The sequence below is a fragment of the Notolepis coatsorum genome (genome assembly GCF_963971535.1).
Source record: "Notolepis coatsorum genome assembly, chromosome: 9".
Lineage (NCBI taxonomy): Eukaryota > Metazoa > Chordata > Actinopteri > Aulopiformes > Paralepididae > Notolepis > Notolepis coatsorum.
The window spans coordinates 43,476,970-43,501,460 of NC_140173.1; the positions used below are offsets into that span (position 1 = coordinate 43,476,970).

Genomic DNA, 24,491 nt, shown 5'->3' on the forward strand with positions numbered 1-24,491 from the left:
TGTTAAGGGGATGCAGACCAGAGAAAGACTTTCGTCTTGTTTACATCAGGGTCCCCCATTTTCAATTCATCATAACATATATGACATACAGATAGACAGTACTGCTACATCTATACATTTATGACATATCAGATTTGCAAATACAGTACTGTCTGTGATACAAAAGTGTCCAGAAAAAGAGTGTATATACATTTGACGTAGAAACTGTACATTGGAGGAGGTTGGGTGGGTGGGGTTGGGTGGGGGCTGTACATTGGAGGGGGAGGGGGGGGGGGGGACATGACACAAATCAATCTCTAAGCAATGTTTCTATGTCTCCACAATGGTATGATTCTGGCCTGGTAGGTTAAGCCACCGTTCGACACAATTTCTATATCTATCCCACCGTGTCTGTATAAAATCTTGTACACATTCTTTCTGAACGGACGTGAGATGCATATAACATTGTTTAGAAACCTTTTTGCGAACTTTAGAAGGTGTTTTGTCCATTTTAGTCCGTAACGTTAGTGTGGATTTAATTTATTTGTTGACACCGGATCGACCAATAGCAGCTCTCTTTGTTGCCGTATCCTCGCAACAAGGAGAGCTGCTATTGGTCGAGCGCAAGATACGTGACCGAACTCGCACCAATTGCGTCAAATAAAACTCCATGGTGACCAAATATCCATTCGTGAGGAAATATCTAGTCCAGACTTTAAAATTATGATTGCGCAAAATGGGCTATTTTGTCAAAGGCGAACTTTTGTTCCTAAATCTACACCAATATATCTTTCACCCAGAGTGAAAATTGTGTAATTCGCCGAGGTGGGAACGGGATGAAACGATACAGCCTTCACCATACGGCCTATATGCAAGATGTGCAGTGACCAGAAAACTACAGTTATTGTATTTGATGTCCTCTGTAGGTATGTGGCTCCATACATAATGCAAACATGTTATTTTCAACGTTATATAGTGTACCTTTTATGCACTGTTGCATTTACTGCTATGTCCAGCAGGTTGTGCAAGTTTACCAATTTGGTTTATAGACCTACAAATGTATGTTATAGGCTACTGTGTTGTGTGGTACATTGTGTTGGCAAGTAGAGATTGTAAAATACATGTATTTTATAAATACTGTGTCATTGAGACATTATAAAACTTGTAGCTATCTGTTGAGGTATGCAAGATGTGTAGTGACCAGAAAACTACAGATATTGTATTTGATCTGTCTTCTGTAGGAAATAAATAGTCGACAGCAGTCTCTTCAATCTCTGACCAATTGAGAACCGTTACACTTGGGTAAAATGGCTGAACAGCAGGAGGGTGTTGTGTTGGACAAGGACCAGTTCTGCTGTTCTATCTGTCTGGACCTTCTGACGGAACCAGTCACGGTCCCCTGTGGACACAGTTACTGCAGCAGCTGTATTGGAGATAGCTGGGACCAGGATGAGAAGAAGGGAGTATATAGCTGTCCCCAGTGCAGACAGTGCTTCAATCTCAGGCCCGCACTGAAGAAAAACACCATGCTTGTGGAGGTGGGTGGCTCGATGAGCAGGTTGGCACCTTGCATGGCTCTGCTGTCGGTGTGTGAATGTGTGAGTGAATGGTAAAATGTGAGGAACAAATTGTAAAGCGCTTTTGATAAAAGCACTATATAAATGCACTTTACCAGTTTAAGAGGGGAACAGATGACTTATGGCCCAAAACTGGGGGAGGGCTCTCTGTGTCTTTACTAAAAGGTTTGTTTTAAAATGTTGTTTTAAAAGTTCAAAAAATGTGTTTTCTTCCTGTGCAGGATATTGAGCTTTTTGTTCTATGAACATTTTAAACATAAGGGCATTTCTGGATGTGCGATAATAATAATGCTAACCATACGAATCCTCATTTCTACTATGGATGTGTCAATCATCAATGAATTAATTGGTGAAGGTCTTGCTATGCCCCTGTATACATAGTGTTCCTACACATTTCAGAACTTTTTTCCAGGCCTACATTTCTTTGATTGAATTAAACGTTTTTGGTCAGTGTACAATATGAAGTAACTTATGCTAATAGTAGACCCAATAACAACAAATATCTCTGATTGTCAGTTTTGCGTATCGGTACTGAACCCCCCCCCCCTCCCCCATGTACATGAAGAGAGACAGAAACACATGTAATTTCTCATTGCAGATGTATTGTTTTCCTTGTTTTATGGTCATCAGTGACTGAGCCGTCCTTCTGTCCTCCTAGGTGGTGGAGCAGCTGAAGAGGACAGGGGGCCAGCAGGCTTCTGCCTCTGCTGCTCTGACCTACGCCGGCCCAGGAGACGTGGCCTGTGATTTCTGCACTGGAACCAGACGCCACAAGGCCCTCATGTCTTGCCTGGTGTGTCTGGCTTCTTTCTGCGAGACCCACCTCCAACCTCACCACAGTATCCCCGTGTTGAAGAAGCATAAGCTGGTCAAAGCTGCGGCCCGACTGCAGGACAAGATGTGTTCTAGTCACAACAAGCTGCTGGAGGTCTACTGTCGTACGGACCAGCAGTGTATCTGTTATCTGTGCACCATGGATGAACATAAAGGCCACGACACTGTGTCAGCTGCAGCAGAGAGGACTGAGAAACAGGTAGGACCAGAACATCTACTTCATGACGAAGATCACATTTAAAGAATGAGGAAGGTCCACAATGAACAAAGGTGTTTAATTAGATCATCACGAAACACAAGTGAAACAAGGTAATGATTACTGAGGAAAATAGACTAAGAACATCAGAGTCAGAGAGTCAGAGATTTTATTTGCCATGTATGGACCAATCCACATTGGAATACAGGTACAGAGCAAACACTGTGTGTCTACGACTAATCCAATACAGGAGCAGAGTAGAACAGTACAGAGAAAAATAAAAAACAGACGGTATAAAAGGACAAATGCTAAGGTTGATATCAACATCCCCTAAAAGTGCATATCATAGTAAAGTGCATAATGCATAGGGGCACAATTTACAGTAAAAGTGCATATAATCAAAGTGCGTGATGCACAGACACACAGAAACAGCACTTCCACAACCTGACTAAATAACACACCAAAATAAAATAGGCTAATATACAAATCTAGCCTTTGGAGTTATTCAGTAAATATCAGTAAAAAATCACAACAAATTTGATAAAAGCAAAAACAATATACATACATAAACATACATATATCTACATACACACATACATATACACACAAACACACTCACGCATACAAATAAAAAGAAAGAAACCAAAACATAGAATTTGGTTCGAGAAGGGGTAGAAAGAATTAGTGCCTATCTAGTCCTGCCCCTTCCTTACATCACACAATTGACAGATTATTGCTCTCTATCTATAGTAAATGATAAAAAAAACGAAGAAAACTGAGAAGAAAAGAAAGCAGTATTTGCAAGGAATAGAATATGTCATAATCATAAGTAACAGTACTACTCTAGATGTTCCTCTTTCATGTATTTGTTTAAGAATGTTTGTTTATAACAGCTTTTAAATGTTCTAATATTTTTACACATTTTTAACGTCTCATGCAGGCTGCTCCAAAGTGACACCCCACAGACCGAGATGCCCATTTGCTTCAAGGTCGTGTTTTAGGAGAAGTTTCCATCCTAACCCGTAGATACCATCTCTGCCTGTGAACATGTACTGAATGTTACTAGGCACTGTATTATTGATTTACTTTAAACATAATTTGCGCTGTTTTGAATTTAACCAGGTCAGTGAATTTCAAAGTTTGATTCTTTAAAAACAGAAGGTTAGTGTGAGGGAGTGAGGAGTTCATTTTGTGATGTGAACACTGTGGCCAAAGGCCGCCAGCACATCTCTTGTTTTCCAGTAACCAGCTAGTGTTACTCAGTTGCGTTTTGAGAAATCATGACATGACTGGTTGGGCAGTCAGAGTAAACGCTAGTGTTTTCTATTGGAAGCAACTTGTGTTTGCTAAAGACACCTCAATCCCAATGAAAACCACAAACTGCAAGAAAGCACTTGTGACTCACACACCTCCTGAACAGACCACAAGAGACAATAGAAAACATGTATACATGCCATACCTCCTTCACTCATTGGGGGGACATATTTATTCCCAATTATAGCATGTCGCGGACATATGTGCTCCAATGAGCACCCATTCTAGTTTTTTACTGTTTTCTCTCATCCGCCATGTTTAAACGAGATGCAATTACCTCTCATGGCCACAGGGTGCCAATCTTACACTATAGATAAAGCTGTCTCTAGTGTAGCTTTAAATGAAGTCCCTAACTAAAACTCTTCTTCCTACGTTGATTTGTTACAGAAACTGCTGGGGGAGAGTCTTTTCAAAGTCCAGGAGAGAGTCCAGGAGAGAGAGAAGGAGCTGAAAGCACTCAGACTGGCTGTGGAGACACTGAAGGTGAGGTCATATGAAACTGGACTTTGAAGAAGAAGTCCTTATTTGTAGGTATGCACCGAATGGGAAATTCTTGGCCGAAACCGAAAATAGAAAACAGTTGGCCGAAAACCGAAAGCCGAAAGGCCGAAAATGATTCATAGAATAGATTTTTTTTTACCAATGTTGTGGAACATTAAGATTATGGAAAAATATATGATTATGGCTAAACTTAACTTAAATAATAAATAATCACTATTATGGGTCCATAAAACATTTATTCAGCACTTCTGAATGCATACAGTACATTAATTCCATCTTTTCTCTGGCTGCCGCAGCAGACATCTGTGCTCTACTGAGCGCACCTTTCTAGTCCCCAGCTGAATGTGCTCGCTTGACTCGGCACAGTAGACGCGCGACAGACAGACAGCGTCAATGTGAGAAACACAATCCCCCCCCCCCCCCCCCCCCCCCCTCTCGCTCTGAATAATATGCATATTAGATCACTCAGTGATTAATCGCGACGGGCATATGGTGAATGGGGATGTAAAGGCATGTTGAAGACGCATTTGTTGGACGCGTTGCGCGCAGAGTTTACATGGAGGCGGCGCGACTCCCGACAGCGCAACATCATCACAACAACACGCGAATTATATGCATATTAGATCACTCCTACCGCGACGGGCATAATAGTGAATGAGGATATGGAAGCATGTTGGGGACGCATTTGTTGGACTCTGTTATGTACCATGACCTTGTTTGCTCCTGTGTCACTGGGCATGCAGGTGAGGGCTACTAATTAGCTAATTGCTGCTGATTGGTTACCTGCTGGCAGCTTAAAACCAGCCTGTCAGTCACACATGCAGGCTGTCTGTGGCTAGAGGGAGAGTTGTCACGTTCTTCCATTCCTTGTACTTTAGTTTGTACCAGTAATTCCTTGTTAGAGTAGTATTTTGAGTTTAAGCACGGGTTTTGGTGTTTGTTTGCACATAGGTTGCGTGCCTTTGAGCCAGGGTCGTAACAGACGCGTTGCGCGCAGAGTTTACATAGGGGCAGCGCAACTCTCGACAGCGCGACATCATCACAACAACACGCAAGGTTGTTAGGTTGTTTCTGTTTCGGTGATATATTTTCGGTGAAAAAACTCTTTCGGCCGAAAGCCGAAAGGCCATTTTTTGCCATTTTCGGCCGAAAACGTTTTTTTTAACGTGTTCGATACAAACTGCTCTAATGATCATATCACCCACACTAGATGAATCATCTAACGTTGGCCACGGAATTATAAACGACCCCCCCCCCCATCCGGTCAACATCAGATGATAAGTAGTAACTTCTAGAAGCACGTCCATTTGACATTTTTTATCTCGCGCCGATCGCTATCAAACTATATACAATCATCAATATAATGCATTTAGGGCTATAAATCACGTTCTGCAGAAAGCTGCAGAAAACGATAAAAACATACTTATACTTTAGACCGTATTTTAGTATGAATATGTGAATGAAAAAGTATAACGTTGCTACACCCTGAACAATATATACTTGATGTTGAATGGGCCATAGTAATGTCAATTTAGCAATACAATTTAAAAAGTTATAGCCCTGCAAAGAAGGGGAACTTCTCCATAGACAAATAGAGCTGGCAGAGAAGGGTATAATGATGTACATAAGCCTGGCGAAGAAAGTGTTAAAAATAATCGCTAAATTTTATTTCAATCAAAAATGTTTAAACAATAATGTTAGTGATAGAAGGGAACTTTTTTTGTGCAAAAATGTAAAGCTTTTCAATTTCCATGCGGCAGAATTGTTACAATAGCCGATAATCCATTTTCCCAATGATAAATCCCTATAGTGGTGCGGTTAAGCAAACTAATTGTGCATTTTATGAAAGCATGACACTTTCAGCATATCATCTACCTACCCCAAGGTCTGATTTCAGACATGGAAACACTTTCAGACTGACTTCTGGTGACCTTGAGGGGTCATTGACCTCAGCATTGCATTTTTCCACTTTTCGTCCCATTATTCTCCTTTATAATAATATATATGTCTGTTAAAATGGCAGTTTTGTTCTAATAAAGACATTCACTTGCTCAGCCATGGCCTTGTGTCAGTTTGTTGCATGATTTTACTGCAGTAGACCAGCAGAGGACAGTAGCCTGAAAAAAGTGCACATGAGAGAAGAGAAGAGATTTTGATGTATGGACAGGTGAGAATTTGTATCATGTTCTTATTGATCAAATACAATTTCTAGCTGATTATGAATGAAATGTTGATGATGATGAATGAAATTAAATTAAATACATTTAGATATCTAGCTATCAACTAGCTAGCTAACTAGCCATTGTGTAATGTTAGCCAATCCACCTCTAACCTCTTCACCATTAATTCCTCCAAAGAGGGTGTTAATGACATTTATCTCACTAAATATGTACAAAAATAAATACATGCGTAAAATAATACCAATATATACTTACATCTACAATATGGTATGTTCATGTTCACTACAGGATTGTTGTATGTGTCAGCTAGCTACTGGCAAGGCAGCCTACGACACTCTTCAGCAATTTGATGCAACACTGTGCCTGCATCATGTCAAAACGCCATATCCTGATTGATCCAGCCCGGCCTTCTACATCTAAGAAGCTGCATTGCCCCACTAACTGGGAACTCTGTGCTCTCTGCCAAGTGGAAACAAGGGAAGCTTTGCAATGCCCTGTCAGCTCAAGCAAGTGTCATTGGCCAGGCATCTTCTTGAATTTGGACAGATACCCGCTGAGCTGGACCTAAACAGGCCCACCAAGTTACTGCTGCTAGCCTGTACAAGCTACTGCACTTGGCCTACAATCAGCACTGAATACCTGAAGCGGCCCCTCCAACATTTGAAGAATGGTGCCTACAGCGAGTCAGGGAAAGTGTGCATTTCGACTACTGGTTGAAAACCTTATCACTTGAGGTCTTCATGCTCATATACGTCAGATCACTGTGGGAGGGCAACTTTAAGCTCTATGTGGAAACCCTCACACAGCTACTACCAATGTTCCCCCTAAGGTGTGCCTGTGCGCACGCGCGCACATGGCAAAACGCTCCCGCGCACATCTGAAATCGGTCGCACAATTTTTTATTTTCTTTTTTTTTTATACTTTTTTTTTTTATTCAACAAACATGACCATGTTCACGTCTTAAACTCATACTGAGGCTTTAGTTTTGGTTTTAAATTGCATATCATCATTCATTTATTTATTGTCACACAGAGCAGAAGAATTTTGCCAAAACAAACCAATAGTATCCAGCATCAGAACGGCAGACAAGCCACACTCTCAGACCCAAACGCATTTCCTTTGATTTAATTATACATCAAATGATTTATGTCAAGGATTGCAATGCCTCGCTTGAATGAAGTTAACTTTTCACCTGGATAACGTCAACATTCAGGGTGAATGTAATGTGAGAAATTGGGATAAAAAAAAAATATATATATATATATATAATTTTTTATTTTTGTTTTTTTTTGATCGGATCGGGAACGATCGGTATCGGTAGATACTCAAAATCACATGATCGGGATCGGATCGGGAGCAAAAAAATGTGATCGGGACATCCCTAACCATCCCTAACCCTGTTGCGTGTGACGTTACCAAGAGAAGCCCCGCTTTCAGTGCCTTGTGGGCGGCGCTACTGCACGCTCACACAGACACACACAACAGATGAGGAAGTGGACAGAGCATTGCTGGCTCCTCACAATGCAAACACGAAAATGTACATTACAGATGAACTGCAGAGAAAACTTCCAATTTATCATCCCGGTCGAGACTAATTGGAAAGGGAGTGCAACACGTGCAAAGCTTGACCATATGTTTATGTGTCTAATAAAGGTGCTGGCGATCTCAAAGCTCACATGGACACAGCAAAACATTACAAACAAAGCAGTGCGAGGCGAGAGTTTGATGGCAAAGTTGACCGAATTGATTGAAGAATGCAGCTATACAGAGAGAGAAAGAAAATAATTTAAAACTATTTTGATGCCTCAAAATTATGTTTTGGTTTGATAAGATGCTTATGATACAATCATTCTGGGCGGCTACGTGGCGTAGTGGGCAAGGCGCTCGCCACAAATGCGGAGACGCTGGGCTCGACTGTTCGATCCCAGCACTCCACATTGCTTTCAGTTTAGCTGGTCGTCCGTACTAATACACATTGGCCGTATTAGGGGGTGGGAAACTGATGGGTGGGGATCGGGCGTTGTGGACAGCGACTCCTACAGGTCGGTTGGTGCGCCTGCGCAGTAGAATCAGGAAGTGTCGGGGGCAGCGTGAGCCTCCCACGCGTTACTCCTCGCCACTGAGAGATCGAGCTGCGCAGGTGAAAAGATGCGACTGCTATTACCTCGAGTATCGGAGGGGACTTGTGCTATGTATGACTTAGTCCACATTGCAGCCTGCTTGTGGGAGGCAAGAAACAGCGTTCGTGACAGGTGAGGGTTGAATTGGATGATACGAAATTGGGATGGGAGAAAAATATAGAAAATGGGAGAAAAAGTGCATAAAAAAAAATGATACAATCATTCTAAGGGTTATGTGTGTAATAAATTAGTTTAGTACACTAATTGCAACAAATCTGAAACTGCATAGTGCACTTTTAAATTAGTATCTTTGTGATGTTACTGTTTTATAATTTACATTACATTGAAAAGATAAAGATATATTTTTTAAAGCTGGATTTTCTAATACAGAAGAGGTATTATTTAGAACATTACATCATATTTTTCTTATTTATTTTGTCCAGTAAAACTTGAAAATATATATTTTGTCATAGGTTGATTTAGTTATTTTCTTGCGATTTGTCAGATAGATTACTTTAGGCATAATACAGCATGTTGAGTAACTGGTTATGTAAGGGATAATGTATGGCTACGAGGTCATTGTCGCAAAATAATTGACCGACACAGAGTTTAAAATACCGAGGCGCCGCGCCGAGGTGTTTTAAACGTAGTGAAGGTCAATTATTTTGCGACAATGACCTCGTAGGCTATACATTATCCCGCTTATTACATGGCTAACTTACTAACAATATACCTAATTCATTTGACAAATTGCAGTTGTTCTGTGTCAGCCCAAATAAAGTGATTATTATTATCGCGGGCAGCCTTCTGGCTCCGCTGTGTTCTGGCTCCGCTCGTCGCTCCGCCCCCTGTCATCGCCGGCAGCAGAACACTGTCTAATTGCACTGAAACAGTGTGTGTCAGTGGGCTTGATTGCCAACAGCTGCGCACTGCGGTCATTATTGAAAAAACAGCGGTCATTATTGAAAAATAATGACCGCAGTCGGGGGGCTATTGACCAATCACAAGCAAGCATTTCGGCGAATGTGAAAACGCCATGTAATAAAGAGAGATATTATTTTGTTATATAAAATAATATAAACAATAATTTTATATCCATACAGAGGAGGTATACTTTAAATATATTATAATGATAAGGCATCTTTGAGTAAACTTTGATTAAGTATCTTGAGGCTGAAGGCAGAGTGTCCTCTTTAAAAAAAATCACAATATGGTCACCCTTGAAGTCGCATTATAATTCACTTAATAAAATAATGACGAGTCAGCCTCCTAAAAAGACAAAAGTTAGTGACACGACTCACACCGCCGCCGCCAACCCAGCCAAAGTAAGGACTATGCTCTGTATCGTCAATCAATGGTAAAATAAATATTTGATTATGGAATATAATATGCCTTTTTGTATTATTTCTCTTGTGTATCAGCAAAATGTATATATATTTTTATGTTAGACATTAAGAGAAATTAAGATTCTCAGATTCTTTATAAACCGCCGCTTATCAACTAACCGGTTAATCGCAGGTGACGTATGTTGCTCAGTAGTTGCTGATGTCTGCTCAGGAGGTTTGAGTGTTTGCTCAGACCGAAAAAAAATTAGAGGGAACATTGGCTACTACCCTGGATGTTTGCTCTGGACCACACTCACTACTCCAGGTGGCTATCAGTGCATGTCCGTGACATGATGGTCCTCTCTGATAAACATCCAGCCATCCTGGAGGAGTTCCGTGTTGGAAAGTTTGTTGTGCATAAAACAAGTCACAAATTCTCTGCTATTGCAATTGACCACTGCCACGAACAGAACAACGCACTAATCAAAGGATCTGGTGGAGCAGTTGGCCTGACAGAGAATCCTGGGGCACTGTCAGGCCAACATACGTCTATTCTGCATCGAACATTGTACATATGTCTATACTGAACACTGGGACCTCATTTTCTACTTCTAATTTACATGCTATACTATGTTATTTGATACTATCTTGTCTAGCACAGTCTCTGGAGCGTAACAGTAAGAAGCATTTTGTATGAAAGTATTCTGTACTTCTGTATGACAACTATTAAAGAAACTTGAACTTGAAACTTGCATCGCTGGATGGTGACAGGTCCAGAAATTGCCAGAATGACTACAGATTTCAAGAATGAAATCATCCCAGAAAGTGAAAATCGTCACCACGAGCAGCAGCCAGCAGTGCAAGAAACCTTCATAAAACATGTTGGGTCCCTCACAGCAGTGATCGAAGAGATGGGGAACCCATTTCTTGAAGAGAGTCAGGATGTCCTGCTGCTTGACTCTAAATATATGAGTTCATCAGTTGCAGACACAGTAAGGAAAGTGGAGTCCCTTGGTGCACAACAGTACAAGACCTTTGTGGAAGAACGCCTGGAGCAGCAAACAAAGCCAGTCACAGATACCCTGCCCAAGAACAAATAGCCTCTGTTCAGCTGCCCACCAGTGAAAACAGTCAAAGCAGAAGATACAACTTGAAGCACTGAAGCGTGATTGCAATCTCTTCTCGCGGCTCTATGTGGCTTGCCAAACATGTGATGGCAATCTGGATCAGTTCTTCAGTCATGAAAACCAGGAAGCACCACCATCTTTATCTCAAGGAGGGAAGATGCGGCTTGGTACAAAAGCAGACCTCTTGCACTGCATAATGATGACACTGACTCACAACCTCCTCCTGTGGTTGATGCTGTGTTCCTTGATGGTGCAGCTGTGGTCCAGATACTGAATCCTGGTCCAGCAAAGACCTTCCAGGACTATGCAGATGTCTTTGTGCCATATGCAAAATCCCAACTTGAGAAAACAAGGCATCTTGATGTTATCTGGGACATCTATATCCCAGACAGTCTGAAAGGAACCACCCAACAGAAGAGAGGGAAGGGAATCAGGAGACGGGTGATGCCTACCACTGCACTGCCAAAGCACTGGAAAGACTTCCTGCGTGTTGATGAGAACAAAACAGAATTGTTTGGATTCCTCTCTCAGCAAGTCATTTGCATCACAGTAGATGAGAGAAAATAAGTTTACGCAACTCATGGCAAAATGGTGCTCTGCTCTCCTCCCCAGTGTGACGTGACAAATCTCACCCCATGTTCCCACGAGGAAGCAGACACACGCTTGCTTCTGCATGTGTCAGATGCTGTTCAGAAGGGTTGCAAGAAGGTGACTATTAGGGATGCCCCAATCACGTTTTTTGCCACCGATACTGATCACCGATCGTCTATGAGCCATATCGGCCGATACCGATCGTTTTTGGTTTTATAAAAAAAAAATATATATATAATTTTTCTTTTTTATAAAATATATTATATAATTATACTTGTAGTTGTATTATCTGCGAGACATCGCCACCACGCAACAAGTCAAAATGCTCGCTATCTGCAAACAGCTCCACTGTCTGTGTGTATACTCTGCTTTGGTCAAATCACATTCAGCATGCCCTCAGCTAGCCCCTTTCGTGACTGCGATGCAAGCCAGGGGCTCGAATACGCATCGAATCAATGTTATAAGACATTGATATCAGGAGCTATCTGTAGCTACTGCTAGCCGGCTAGATAACGTTAAGACAACGCCTCAGTGAACTATTTAGTTTACTGGGACATTTCATATAAACGGTGAGCTAATGTGAGCTACATAGCTAACGGAGGTATCATGCACTACTCTACTATTGCTGGAGCATTTTTTGATATCAGGAGCCATCAGTAGCTAGCCAGCTAGATAACGTTAGACAATGCCTCATGTATTAAACTAAAAGTGAATAGTTGACTGGGTCATTTTGTTTAAACAGTAACGTTAGCTAGGTAGCTAACGTTAGCTCACAGAGGTCCCATGCACTAGACTAGAGCAGACTATTGCCGGAGGCAATAGGAGCCTCTGTTGACACGGGTCTGGGAGGGGCAGGAGGAGGAGGGGGGGAGGGGCAATGCGCTGCAGCTCTGTGTGCTTGAGAGAGAAGTCAGCGAGTGAGAACTCCGCTAAGAATTGGATCATGTTTTTCGATCGGTTTTCACGATCGGCGAAAATAAAGCATTATCGGAATTCACCAATCTCATATTTATACTGAATATCGGCCGATACTGATCGCTGGCCGATCGATCGGGGCATCCCTAGTGACTATTCGTACTGTTGACACCGATGTTGTAGTCCTGGCCGTGGCCATGTTTAGGAAGATCAAGCCAGAGGAAATGTGGATTGCTCTTGGTAGTGGAACCAACTTCAGATATATTGGCGTTCATGAAATAGCCAACAAGCTGGGTCCAAGTACCTGTGCTGCTCTCCTATTGTTCCACACACTCACAGGATGTGACACATGGAAGGCTTTCCCTGAAGTGACTGAGGCTTTCAATGAGCTCCTGCAGATGCAGGGTGATGTGAGTGAGCTGTCCAAGTCATGGTTGGAGCGCTTTGTCGTACTGATGTATGACAGGACAAGCGAAAGCACAGAGGTAAATGAAGCTAGAAAACAGCTCTTCACTCAGAAATCCAGAGCTCTGGAGAACATGCCCCCAACGAAGGCTGCGCTAGAGCAACATATTAAGCGTGCTAGCTATCAGGCCAATGTTTGGAGCAGCGCCCCTGCTGATTGGGGCTGGGTGAAAGAAGAAATGGGATGGCAGCCACTGTGGACCACCCTTCCAGAAGCATCACAGAGCTGCTATGAACTGATCCATTGTGGTAGCAAGAAAGGGTGTACAACACGCTGCAAGTGCAAAAAGGCTGCCCTCAAGTGTACTGCCCTTTGCTCATGCTCAGGAGACTGTTAGGCCTCACTAATAATGTCATTGTAGGATAGGTACTACTTACTACAACTAGGGTAGGTTAAGATATGTCAACTGTTCAATCAAATTTAAAATGCACATTGTTGAAAGTCCTTTTTTGAGTCTTTGTGTGAGGTGTGTTTGTATGACATGAAACCCAATTGCCATATCCTATACAGCTGATTTAATGTATTAAAGCACTTTTATGATGACCAGTAGGTTTTTACATAAAGTAAAAACATTTTGAGAGCCCAAAATGTGTACAGCCTCTGACAAGTTCCAGGGGTAAATTCAGAAGTGTTTCCACTAGGGTTGTCAGTTTATCGCGTTAATTAGATTAATTAATTATACAGCTAATTATCGCGTTATGAAAATTAACTCAAAATTAATTACAAAAAAATAGAATACACATTTACAGATTTTTTTTTATATGGTCCATTTGCATGTTCTTGGTATCTGATTCTAGGGACATCTATGGATCTCAGGGAATGTATTCCCAGTGTCAGAAATACTGGGTCTGTTACTAGGCTTGAGTAAATTGTAATGAACCAAATGAGAATATCAATACAATTTTTTTTATCTTTGACTGTGAATAACACTATGCTCAAATTGACCAGACCTGAAAAATCTAAGCAAATTAATAGATGGAAGATGATTAAACAGAAGGTGTAGATACAGTACTGAATTCTGCCACCCGGACACATGCAATTTGAAATATGATTATAGAATATAGAATATCAGGCATAAATTACATAAAAATCCAAAACAAAATCAAATACGACCTTGTCAGGTGGTCAAAACTTAAAAACTCAGTGCAGGCACGGATATCAATAGTTAAGATGGACGTCCTACCTAGAATCAACTTATTCAGCTCAATGCTACCGTTACCCCCTCCAAAGGGTTACTGGAAAGAATTACACTCCTCCACATACAAATTTATTTGGAATAACAAACCACCACGTATAAAAAGATCCACCGCACAGAGAAACAAAGCAGACGGTGGTATGGCATTTCCAGATTTCTACCACTATTTTAAGGCATACACTTTAAGACCACTGACAACATGGTTTCATCCCCAAGCATCAGTATCCTGGAGAAATTTAGAAGAAAATATAGTAGCTCCATATAGGCTGAAGGACATAGTATACACCAAATTATCAATTAAGCAATGCGAATGGAAATTTGGCCCCATAATCACTCATGCGATCCGGATATGGCGTGAAACACAAAAAAAATATTCTATCCCACATAAATGGCATAATCATACTCCCTTATTCAATAACAATGCACTCTTGATTGGAAAACAACCTATAAGATTCCCTAGATGGGAAAAGCAAGACATACACTCATTAGGAGATGTTTTCAACAAACAGTGTTTTTGTAGTTTCGATGAAATACGCAAAAAATGTAATCTCACCAAGTCCACATATTATTTTTACGCACAGTTATTGGCATGTTTGAAGGCTCACGGTGTTCCATTAACGATACCAATTGCACACCACAGATACCACAATTTTTTCTATGAAAGAGGGACATCGAGAGGTTTTGTATCAGATTTCTATCATCAATTACTAACGGCCTCGTATGAAACCCTCCACCTAGACTCTATTTGGAGGAGGGATATACCAGACCTGGAAATAGATTTTGAGTGGCAAGAAGCCTGGGCAAATGTTCGACTTGCATCAAGGAACCCGGACCATCAACAAATCAATCTTAACTATATCCATAGGACATACTTGACTCCTATAAGACTGAACAGAATGGGTCTTAAACAAGACTCCAAATGCTCCTTATGTACAAATGGGGACGAGGGGACATTTATGCACATGTACTGGGACTGCCCACCAGTTAAAATATTCTGGAAAGAGGTGACCCAGCAATTATCAAATCTCTTAACTCTGAATATACCTGTACACCCCTCTGTATTACTGCTGAATGATGTTTTTGAGAATGCAGTACATCCACAGCTAAAGAGATTGGTTTTATCGGGTATCACAGTGGCTAAAAAGCTGATAGCATCACGATGGTTCCAACCGGAAAAAATGTGCCGAAAGGTCTGGATTATTACATATCTCGATGTGATTTATCAAGAAATATCTACAGCAAGAATTTTGGGTCTCAATGAATCAAAAATGAAAATGTGGTTAGAAGTGGTGGAGATAATAAAAGCTAGCATATAATGGTAGTGTCTGGTTAGGAGCGTGGGATAATGGATGGATTATCCAATGGGGGGTCCGGGAGGGGGGAGTACGAGCTAGAGCATATGTGTGTAGGGTATTAGATAGCAGGTATTGGGGGTATATCCTGTATAAGACATTTAACTATATGGTGATTTCATTGGATGTGCACTGTTAATAATGCTTACGTATATCTTATGGTGTGTTGTCATGTTTGTTTATATGTTTGTTTAAAAAATTATAAAAAAATAAAACACAAAAGAATATCAGGCATAAAATGGTTAATGCGATTAATTAGATTAATTAATTACAAATCCTGTAATTAATTAGATTCATTATTTTAATCGCCTGACAGCACTATAGTTTCCACGTCTGAAAACAAACTTCATGGTATATAGCAGGGGTCAGCAACCTTTTTGACATGGAGTGCCTGTTTGAAATATAGTTGTAACTAGTGTGCCTCAACAATATTCCATGCATCGTAATTTTTTTCTTCTCATAATCAGGTATTTTTAATGATAATTTTTACATTATTACATCATTATTATTGTTATTATTAACAATATTATTATGATGGTTGTATCAACCCTAAATCTGAGTTGGGGGGGGGGAATGCAATGCAGACAAACAGCTGCATACAGTGCGACCATTTCACTCACATTTGCCCATTCATTTTTGGACACATCACACACCATTGGTGTGTGTACTGTACGTGTGCTGTCATAGCTCCACTTACAGGCCTAATGGAGAACACCAGGATGTGAATGAAGGGTGAATGTGAGGTATATCGTGTAAATAAGTTTTGATTGATCGCAAGACTACACTGTAAAAAAAAATATAATAATAAGTTACCAGAACTTAAAAATATTGAGTTCAGTTACTGTGCATTAAGGTTTTCAGTTTTCAATCCATAATAAGCTAACAGAAAAATAAGTACACAACCACATTATTTCAACCTAATAAAACTATGTTTATTGTCATTGTTTTAAGAACACAAGTTGACTTGGTAATACTCACATTTTGAGTAAAAAAAATGGCTTTTAACATGTGCAATGTTCAATGAAATAGAAAAATAAATAATACAATTTGTTGATTAATCCCACTGGTCACAATGGTGACCGTAATAATGTTTTTGTTATAAGGCTCTGCAAATGTTACTGAATGATGTAGCAATGTATTTCCAGCTAAATTGAAATAATAAACAAATAAAGGGTCTCAATTAAATATGTGGTAGTAAAAAGAACCTGTGGGAGGATTTCAACAAGATAAATGCGACAACAGTGCAAAATATTTCACTATAATATTTCAAAGCAAAAAAAAAAAAAAAAATCATTTTTTTTTTTTTTTTTTTTTTTTTTTTTTTACTGCTGCCCCCTGTGCCTATGCAAATGCCCCCGCGTGCCTATGCAGGCACGCGTGCCTAGGGTTGCCTACCCCTGGTATATAGAAACACTGTAGAAAGTTTCATGCTTCTTTCATAAAATGCACAATACCTTCCATATAGATATAGCTTATCTGCCCCACTACTATACGGGTGGAACAACCAGTGACGTCAGACTACACCTCCCTATACAGAGTAAAATGAGTAACAGTTAGGTACAATGTACACAACTTAGGGTAAGGTGCAATGAGGTATGACTAGGGATGGGAATTGATAGGATTTTATCGATACGATTCCATTATCGATTCTGCTTATCGATTCGATTCTTTATCGATTCTCTTATCGATACCTGATCAATTTATAATTTAAATAAATAAATTGGAAATGCAACAGAACTAAGCTGGTTAGAATAACAACATGCAACTTGACATTTCTGATTGTCATTTATTGTTGAGCCCCCATGTCAGGGGCGACAGTGGCTCGGGAGGTAGAGCAGTCGTCTGGCAATCCGGAGGTTCCCGGTTCGATTCCCGCTCCTCCCAGGCAGCGTGTCGATGTGTCCTTGAGCAAGACACTTAACCCCTAACTGCTCCCGATGAGCAGGTTGGCACCTTGCATGGTTGCCTGCGCCGTCGTTGTGTGAATGTGTGAGTGATTGGGTAAAATGTAAGGAACAAATTGTAAAGCGCTTTGGATAAAAGCGCTATATAAAAAAGCAGCCATTTACCATGTCAGAAAAATACAAAAACTGTAAAAAATAAAACATTAACTATAGCCTACACTTAAATAAAATAATGTATTTGAGATTCTCTTAAAATGTATTTATTTTTTTATTCTTAAACTAATTTAATCTATTGAATAACAGTCGTTATTCCTCTGACTTCTGTCTCACACACACACACACACACACACACACACACACAGACACACAGAGCTCCCTCCCCGGGCCCCTGTCCTGTAGGTATTGGCTTGTGTTGCTACACGGACACATTTGTATGTTGCACCATGGTACTTCCTGTCTGACGGACTTAGTAAATAAACAATCCGGCTCTTATTATATGTGAACTAAAGAGTACAATGTTTACAGAACAGTCCCCACCCGCTGTTTTATTGTATTTGTACCTGTACTATCCGCTGTCAGCTGTTTATCTCTCTTTGTGAGCTTGATTAAATAGCGTTAGCTCACGTTAGCTAGCGATAGCTCCGCGGCTAATTTTAGCTCACCCTAAACTAAATCAATGAAAGCATTCAAGTAGTTTTCACTGCACATAGAAGTAGCCAAACAGCGGGAGCATTTCGGGAGCATATGACCAAAAGCCAGGCAATTTTGAGCCCTTAAGGAATCAAATAGAGTCTGCCATGGCTACATGCTAACGCGCGCAACTGTAGGAAAAACCTGGCAGCGTTAAGGGAATCGAAAGTCACAGGAGCCACACGGTTCCAGGCATCGGCCAATTAGGAACCGGTTCCCAACGGTTTCGATTCCCATCCCTAGGTATGACTTGTAGTGCAAATCTCTTTGAATGTGAGGCATAAGTTGTAAAGCTCTTTAGAAGAAAGTGCTATAAAAATGCAGTCCATTCATGTCTTTGTGTTTTAACAGAGTTCAGCCCAGACAGCAGTGAAGGCCAGTGATAAGATCTTCTCTGAGATGATCCGCTTCATACAGACGAGGCGCAAGGAGGTGAAGGCCCTGATCGGAGCCCAGGAGAAGACTGCAGTCAGTCAGGCTGAAGGGGTCCTGAAGCAACTGGAACAGGAGATAGAGGAGCTGAGGAGGAGAGGGGTGGAGCTGGAGCAGCTGGAGCATACTGACAGTGACGACCACATCCATTTCATTCAGGTTCACTAGATATTAATATATTCTATTCCTTTTATATTTAAACCATATATATCTACTTTAAAATGTCTGTTTCTGCCCATGTACTATTTGCAGTAGTAAAGTCAATAGAAATGTACGGTGAATCACTAGTATTCCTGTGGTTTTACCAAAGAAATACTATGTATATAGTTATTTTTATAGTGATTCACTATAGTATTTCTACAGCCATTTGTACATCTGAAAAAAAAAATACTAGTTTTACTGTAGGTAATTTTCGTATGATTCTGACTCTTTCTTTAATATAATTTCTCTCTATCCAGGGTTTCCAGTCCTTCTCCAGTCCCAGTGTATCTCCAGACTTACCCAGTATCGCTGTCCATCCTCTACGTGACTTCAGGAATATGAGTGATGCTGTTTCTGAGCTGAGAGACGAACTGACGAACATCCTGAAGGATACCTGGCCGAAGATATCAGGAGAAGGTGAGATGAATATATACACTGTTGTAAAACATGAAGATATCAGGAGAAGGTGAGATGAATATATAGACTGTTGTAAAACATGAAGATATGAGGAGAAGGTGAGATGAATATATACACTGTTGTAAAACATGAAGATATCAGGAGAAGGTGAGATGAATATATACACTGTTGTAAAACATGAAGATATCAGCAGAAGGTGAGATGAATATATATACTGTTGTAAAACAGGAAGATATCAGGAGAAGGTGAGATGAATATATACACTGTTGTAAAACATGAAGATATCAGGAGGTGAGATACACTGTTGTAAAACATGAAGATATCAGCAGAAGGTGAGATGAATATATAGACTGTTGTAAAACATGAAGATATCAGGAGAAGGTGAGATGAATATATACACTGTTGTAAAACATGAAGATATCAGGAGAAGGTGAGATGAATATATATACTGTTGTAAAACATGAAGATATCAGGAGAAGGTGAGATGAATATATAGACTGTTGGAAAACATGAAGATATCAGGAGAAGGTGAGATGAATATACAGGTGCAGCTCAATAAATTAGAATATTGTGGAAAAGTTCATTTGTTTCAGTGATTAAATTCAAAAAGCTAAACTCTCATAGATTATAGATTCATTACATACAAAGTGAAATATGTCAAGCCTTTATTTGTTTAAATTTGGATGAGTATGGCTTACAATCACAAAGCGGGCGCTGACATGGAACCCACAGGGCAGGAGGAAGAGAGGCAGACCGAAAGCCACCTGGACAAGAACCACAGAACAGGAGATGAAGAAAGAAGGGCTGTCCTGGCAACATCTGGAGCGGAGGGCACAAGACCGGGATTTAAAGGCCTAAGTAAAAGTAAGTAGTGGCTCATGAAAACCCCAAATTCAGTATCTCAGAAAATTTTTATATTACATAAGACCAATCAAAAAAAAATATATTTAATATAGAAATGTCAGCCTACTGAAAAGTATGTTCACTTAGTACTTAGTTGGGGTTCCTTTTGCACATATTACTGCATCAATGTGGCAAAATAAATGGACTTTTCTATGATATTCTAATTTATTGAGCTGCACCTGTATAGACTGTTGTAAAACATGACTCAATGCTGGGCCCTGTTCCTCGTACCTCGCTAACTGAGTTAGCCGGATTATTTTCAGTATAACTTGACATAAGCCAGATCTTTCGGTTCCCCGACACGCGATTATCTAAATCACTATGGCAACAGATCAGAACGTTTGAACCTAGTCCAGCGCAGGGTTTAGTTCAGTCAGCTGGATAACCTGGCCACGCCCTCGCAAAAAGAAATGCCAGCTCCCTTCCTCACAGTCTAGATCCCATTATACCATTCTGAATTATGTTTTTGTGCTTCGTTTTTCTAGAGGGGGCTTTTGAAATGTAAAATAATAGACCTAAAATGCTGATAATAAATCATATTAAGCCTATGGATTTACTTTGTCCTAAATAATGCACGTCATATATACGGCGCTCGCGAGTCGCGACACACACTATGTGGTTATTTTAATAACCGAGCATTGCAAATGTGAATCCTGCAGGGATATTTTTAATGAATGAAACCTATTGGCCGTTTGGCTCTGATTCGTTTCATATTCTCCGCTGTGGATATATTTGCTTAACTGAGCGCCCAGATTGTGTTTCATTCAAGCATAAATTGAAGCGTCTTTATGCGTGGATTGTGGATGTGAATTACGACGAATCTGAATATGTGGATTGTTGAATTGTATCACTGTCACTCACACGTTATTGTGATATTGTAACTGGGATTAAAATGTCTGAGGAGATGCGCTGTTTGACGGATTTGATGATGTGGACGTGACTTGAGAAAATGAATGAGCAATTGCAAGCCTTTGACATTTTGATGAATGAATTTGAGAAAATGCATTTCTGTTCAAGCACTGTTATCTGATGATGAACAAGAGGGTTAACATGACTGGTGTCACTGGTATAAACCAAAGGTTAATCAATTCAATGCATGTATGGATGTCCGAAACAGATTAAAACCTGATTAATAGTGAAACTGTATAGCCTCCAAGCCTCTCTGACATGTTATTTTGGGGGTTGCGCCTTGAAAACTTTAAGAACCATGTATTTATATAGTGCATGATACCTAAGCACATACAGTACAGATATCCTCATAAGTATATATTAATTTGTATCAATTAGATACTCTTTGGGCTTGTTTTTATCTACTAATTCTGAAAGAGTTGAACTAATTATTTTCGCTAGCAAGATCTCATTCGATTATTCATTCCATTAAGCCTACTGCCAGCAGGCACATTTAAAGAAATATAATCTGATTGATTGGGGTAATGAGGGACTTAAAATTAGACTATACATTATGCATTTAACTTGTCAGCGAGGCTATTGAGCCGTACTGTATTGTACCCATTCTGCAATCTGTTAACCCTTTATCTGCCAGAGATTATTCTCATCTTAATCCCTTCTCTGCCAGTACTGTAAGTCTATGGAGATGTTCCCCTTCTTTGCAGGGCTATAACTTTTTAAATTGTATTGCTAAATTGACATTACTATGGCCCATTCAACATCAAGTATCTATCGTTTAGGATGTAGCAACGTTCTACTTTTTCATTCACACATTCATACTAAAATACGGTCTAAAGTATAAATATGTTTTTATCGTTTTCTGCAGCATTCCATAGAACGTGAGTTATAGCCATAAATACATATTAGATCATCAAATGTAGTTTGATACCGATTGACGCCAGATAAAAAATGTCAACTGTACGTGGTCCTAGACGTTATGACTTATCATCTGCTGGTGCCCGGAGTGGGGGGGGGGGGTTTATACGTCCGTGGCCGACGTTAAATCATTTATGTAGTATGGGTGATATATAGATCAGAGCAGTTTGTATGGATAATAATAATCAAACACGCTGAAACTCACCGCAGCTTCCTCGTAGCGATGGGGGATGCTACTGGAGCAAAAAGATTGTTATTATGGGATGTCGATCTAGTTGGTCCAGTTCCAGGTTGTATAATACTATATACGTCCAAAGTATGTTGTTTATTGAGTTATGGCAACGGATCCATGTCCAGTGTGTCAAGATGGAGTCCGCGAGTGGCCGGACCGAATATGGATGAGCACCACTTCCGGCCGCTCACTTCCGGTTTTGGCAACTCGCCGATCGGCCACCAGGTGGCGGTCTTGGACCGTTGGAGAGTTGAGCGGAGATCTACAGCACCCGTCAAGGATCCGTGGGTGAAATATGATTGCCATGACAGACATTTTTAATATTGATCTCAAAGACGCTGTACGACGTCCATTGGCAGATTACGCATGGCTAGGAATGACGTCGTAACATGTCATTGGCGAGAAAAGGGTTAATAAAGTTATCAATCAATCAATTAATGCCGTTAGAAAATCAGGATTTCTGCGATCGACACCTGCTGTCTTTTCAGGTGAGGCGGCAGCGTGCAATTATCCTGAGTATCAAGTCTGGTTTGAATTAACAAGACTGAATCAGCGTTCGAGGAACAGGGGAAGCCTGGATTCAAACATCGGGTTAATTGAATCTGGCTAATGGGACTTTTGATCGACTTAGTTGAACCAGGTACAATAGGGCCCTGGCTACACTCCAGCAGGTTCTATGATTATTTATATATATATATATATATATATATATATATATATATATATATAAACAATATTTAAGTAAGATGTTATCTATTTCTGCTCATTTCTTTTGTTTACTTTAGTTTAGATGATCATGAAAGTATGTTTTAGTAAAGGCATTTCCCTTTTGGAAAATGTTTTTGTAAAGCTTGGGGGGGGGGGGGGGGGACAGAATGTTTTGTTTGTGTGAAATGGAATTTATTTTCATTTTGAATCAATAGAAATGTAATCAATGTATGAATGATTCAATCAACCAACCAATCAATCAATCAACCGATACATCAATCACTCAATCAAATAGCAACAGATAACAGACCTAAAGAGTGAGAGATAGATGCATACAAAGACAAATAAATAAAGATGTCACAATAGAAACCCAGAATGAGCCTCCCTGTGAACCCACTCGTCAGGACTTCTGCAACAGCTCAAGGAGCAAATCAGAAATAAGTGATGAGTTCTATTGTTTCATCCATGTTGATAACATGCTGTGACTGATATTTTGTGTCTCTAGTTTCTCCAGTGGCTGTTCTACGTCCACCAAAGCTCGGGACGAGAGAGTACTTTTTACACTGTGAGTTCCACGGTGACCTCTTTCTATCACTTATGTTGTGTGTCGGCTGACGGAGACTGACATAATAGAGGTTGTGTGTTTTAATTTGCTCTGATTTGATGTCATGTATTTTTCTCCCAGACGCCTGTCCCCTCTCACTGGACCCAAACACGGTGTACAAGAACCTGTCCTTGTCAGTGGAGAACAGGAAGGTGACTGGGTCACTAAACAACCACGGCTACACTGACCATCCTGAGAGATTCACTGAGTATGATCAAGTGTTGTGCAGAGAGGGTCAGTCTGCACGCTGTTACTGGGAAGTAGAGTGGACTGGCTCCGGGGTTCTGACAGCAGTCTGTTACAAAGACATCCAAAGACAAGGTGGTAATGCTGCTGAGTCATGCTTTGGACGCAATAAAAAGTCCTGGGGTTTAGTGAGCTACAGTGGAGGCTACATGTTCTGGCACAATAGTTGTGGGACCACAGTGAAAGGCCCTCAGTCCTCCAGGATAGGAATGTACCTGGATCACAAGGCAGGTACTCTGTCCTTCTACAGTATCTCTGACACCATGACCCACCTCCATACAGTTCACACCAGGTTCAGACGGGCCCTCTATCCAGGGATATGTATTGACAATGGAGGAACAGCAGAATTAATGAACATATGGTAGAGCATGAGACCATCGTATCTATTTTTAAATATAATTGATACCAATTAGAGATGTCAGATATTTTCGGCCTACCGATATTATTGGCCGGTATTGGCATTCAAATGTAATATCAGAAAATATATATATATTTTTTTATGTAACCTTTATTTACCTAGGCAACCAAGTAAGAACAAATTATTTTTTTTATCCACTTTTTCTCCTTATTTTTTCTATTTTTCTCCCCTCCCAATTTCATGTTTCCAATTCTCCCCTCCCCTGTCTCGAACGTTGCTCGCATATGCCCCCCACTGGTC

The 24,491-nt window shown here is 40.4% G+C and overlaps 1 protein-coding gene across 1 annotated transcript; it reads left to right on the forward strand.

Annotated features, from left to right (window-relative positions):
* Positions 1-1,286: 1,286 nt before the first annotated feature.
* LOC311234609 (E3 ubiquitin/ISG15 ligase TRIM25-like) lies at positions 1,287-24,198 on the forward strand (the record flags this gene model as incomplete). Its single annotated transcript, XM_084321856.1, has 6 exons — positions 1,287-1,517; positions 2,215-2,589; positions 4,288-4,383; positions 18,618-18,857; positions 19,157-19,316; positions 23,669-24,198. 6 exons carry the CDS (start codon positions 1,287-1,289, stop codon positions 24,196-24,198), a joined length of 1,632 nt encoding a protein of 543 aa, XP_084177982.1.
* Between the last annotated feature and the right edge of the window lie 293 nt (positions 24,199-24,491).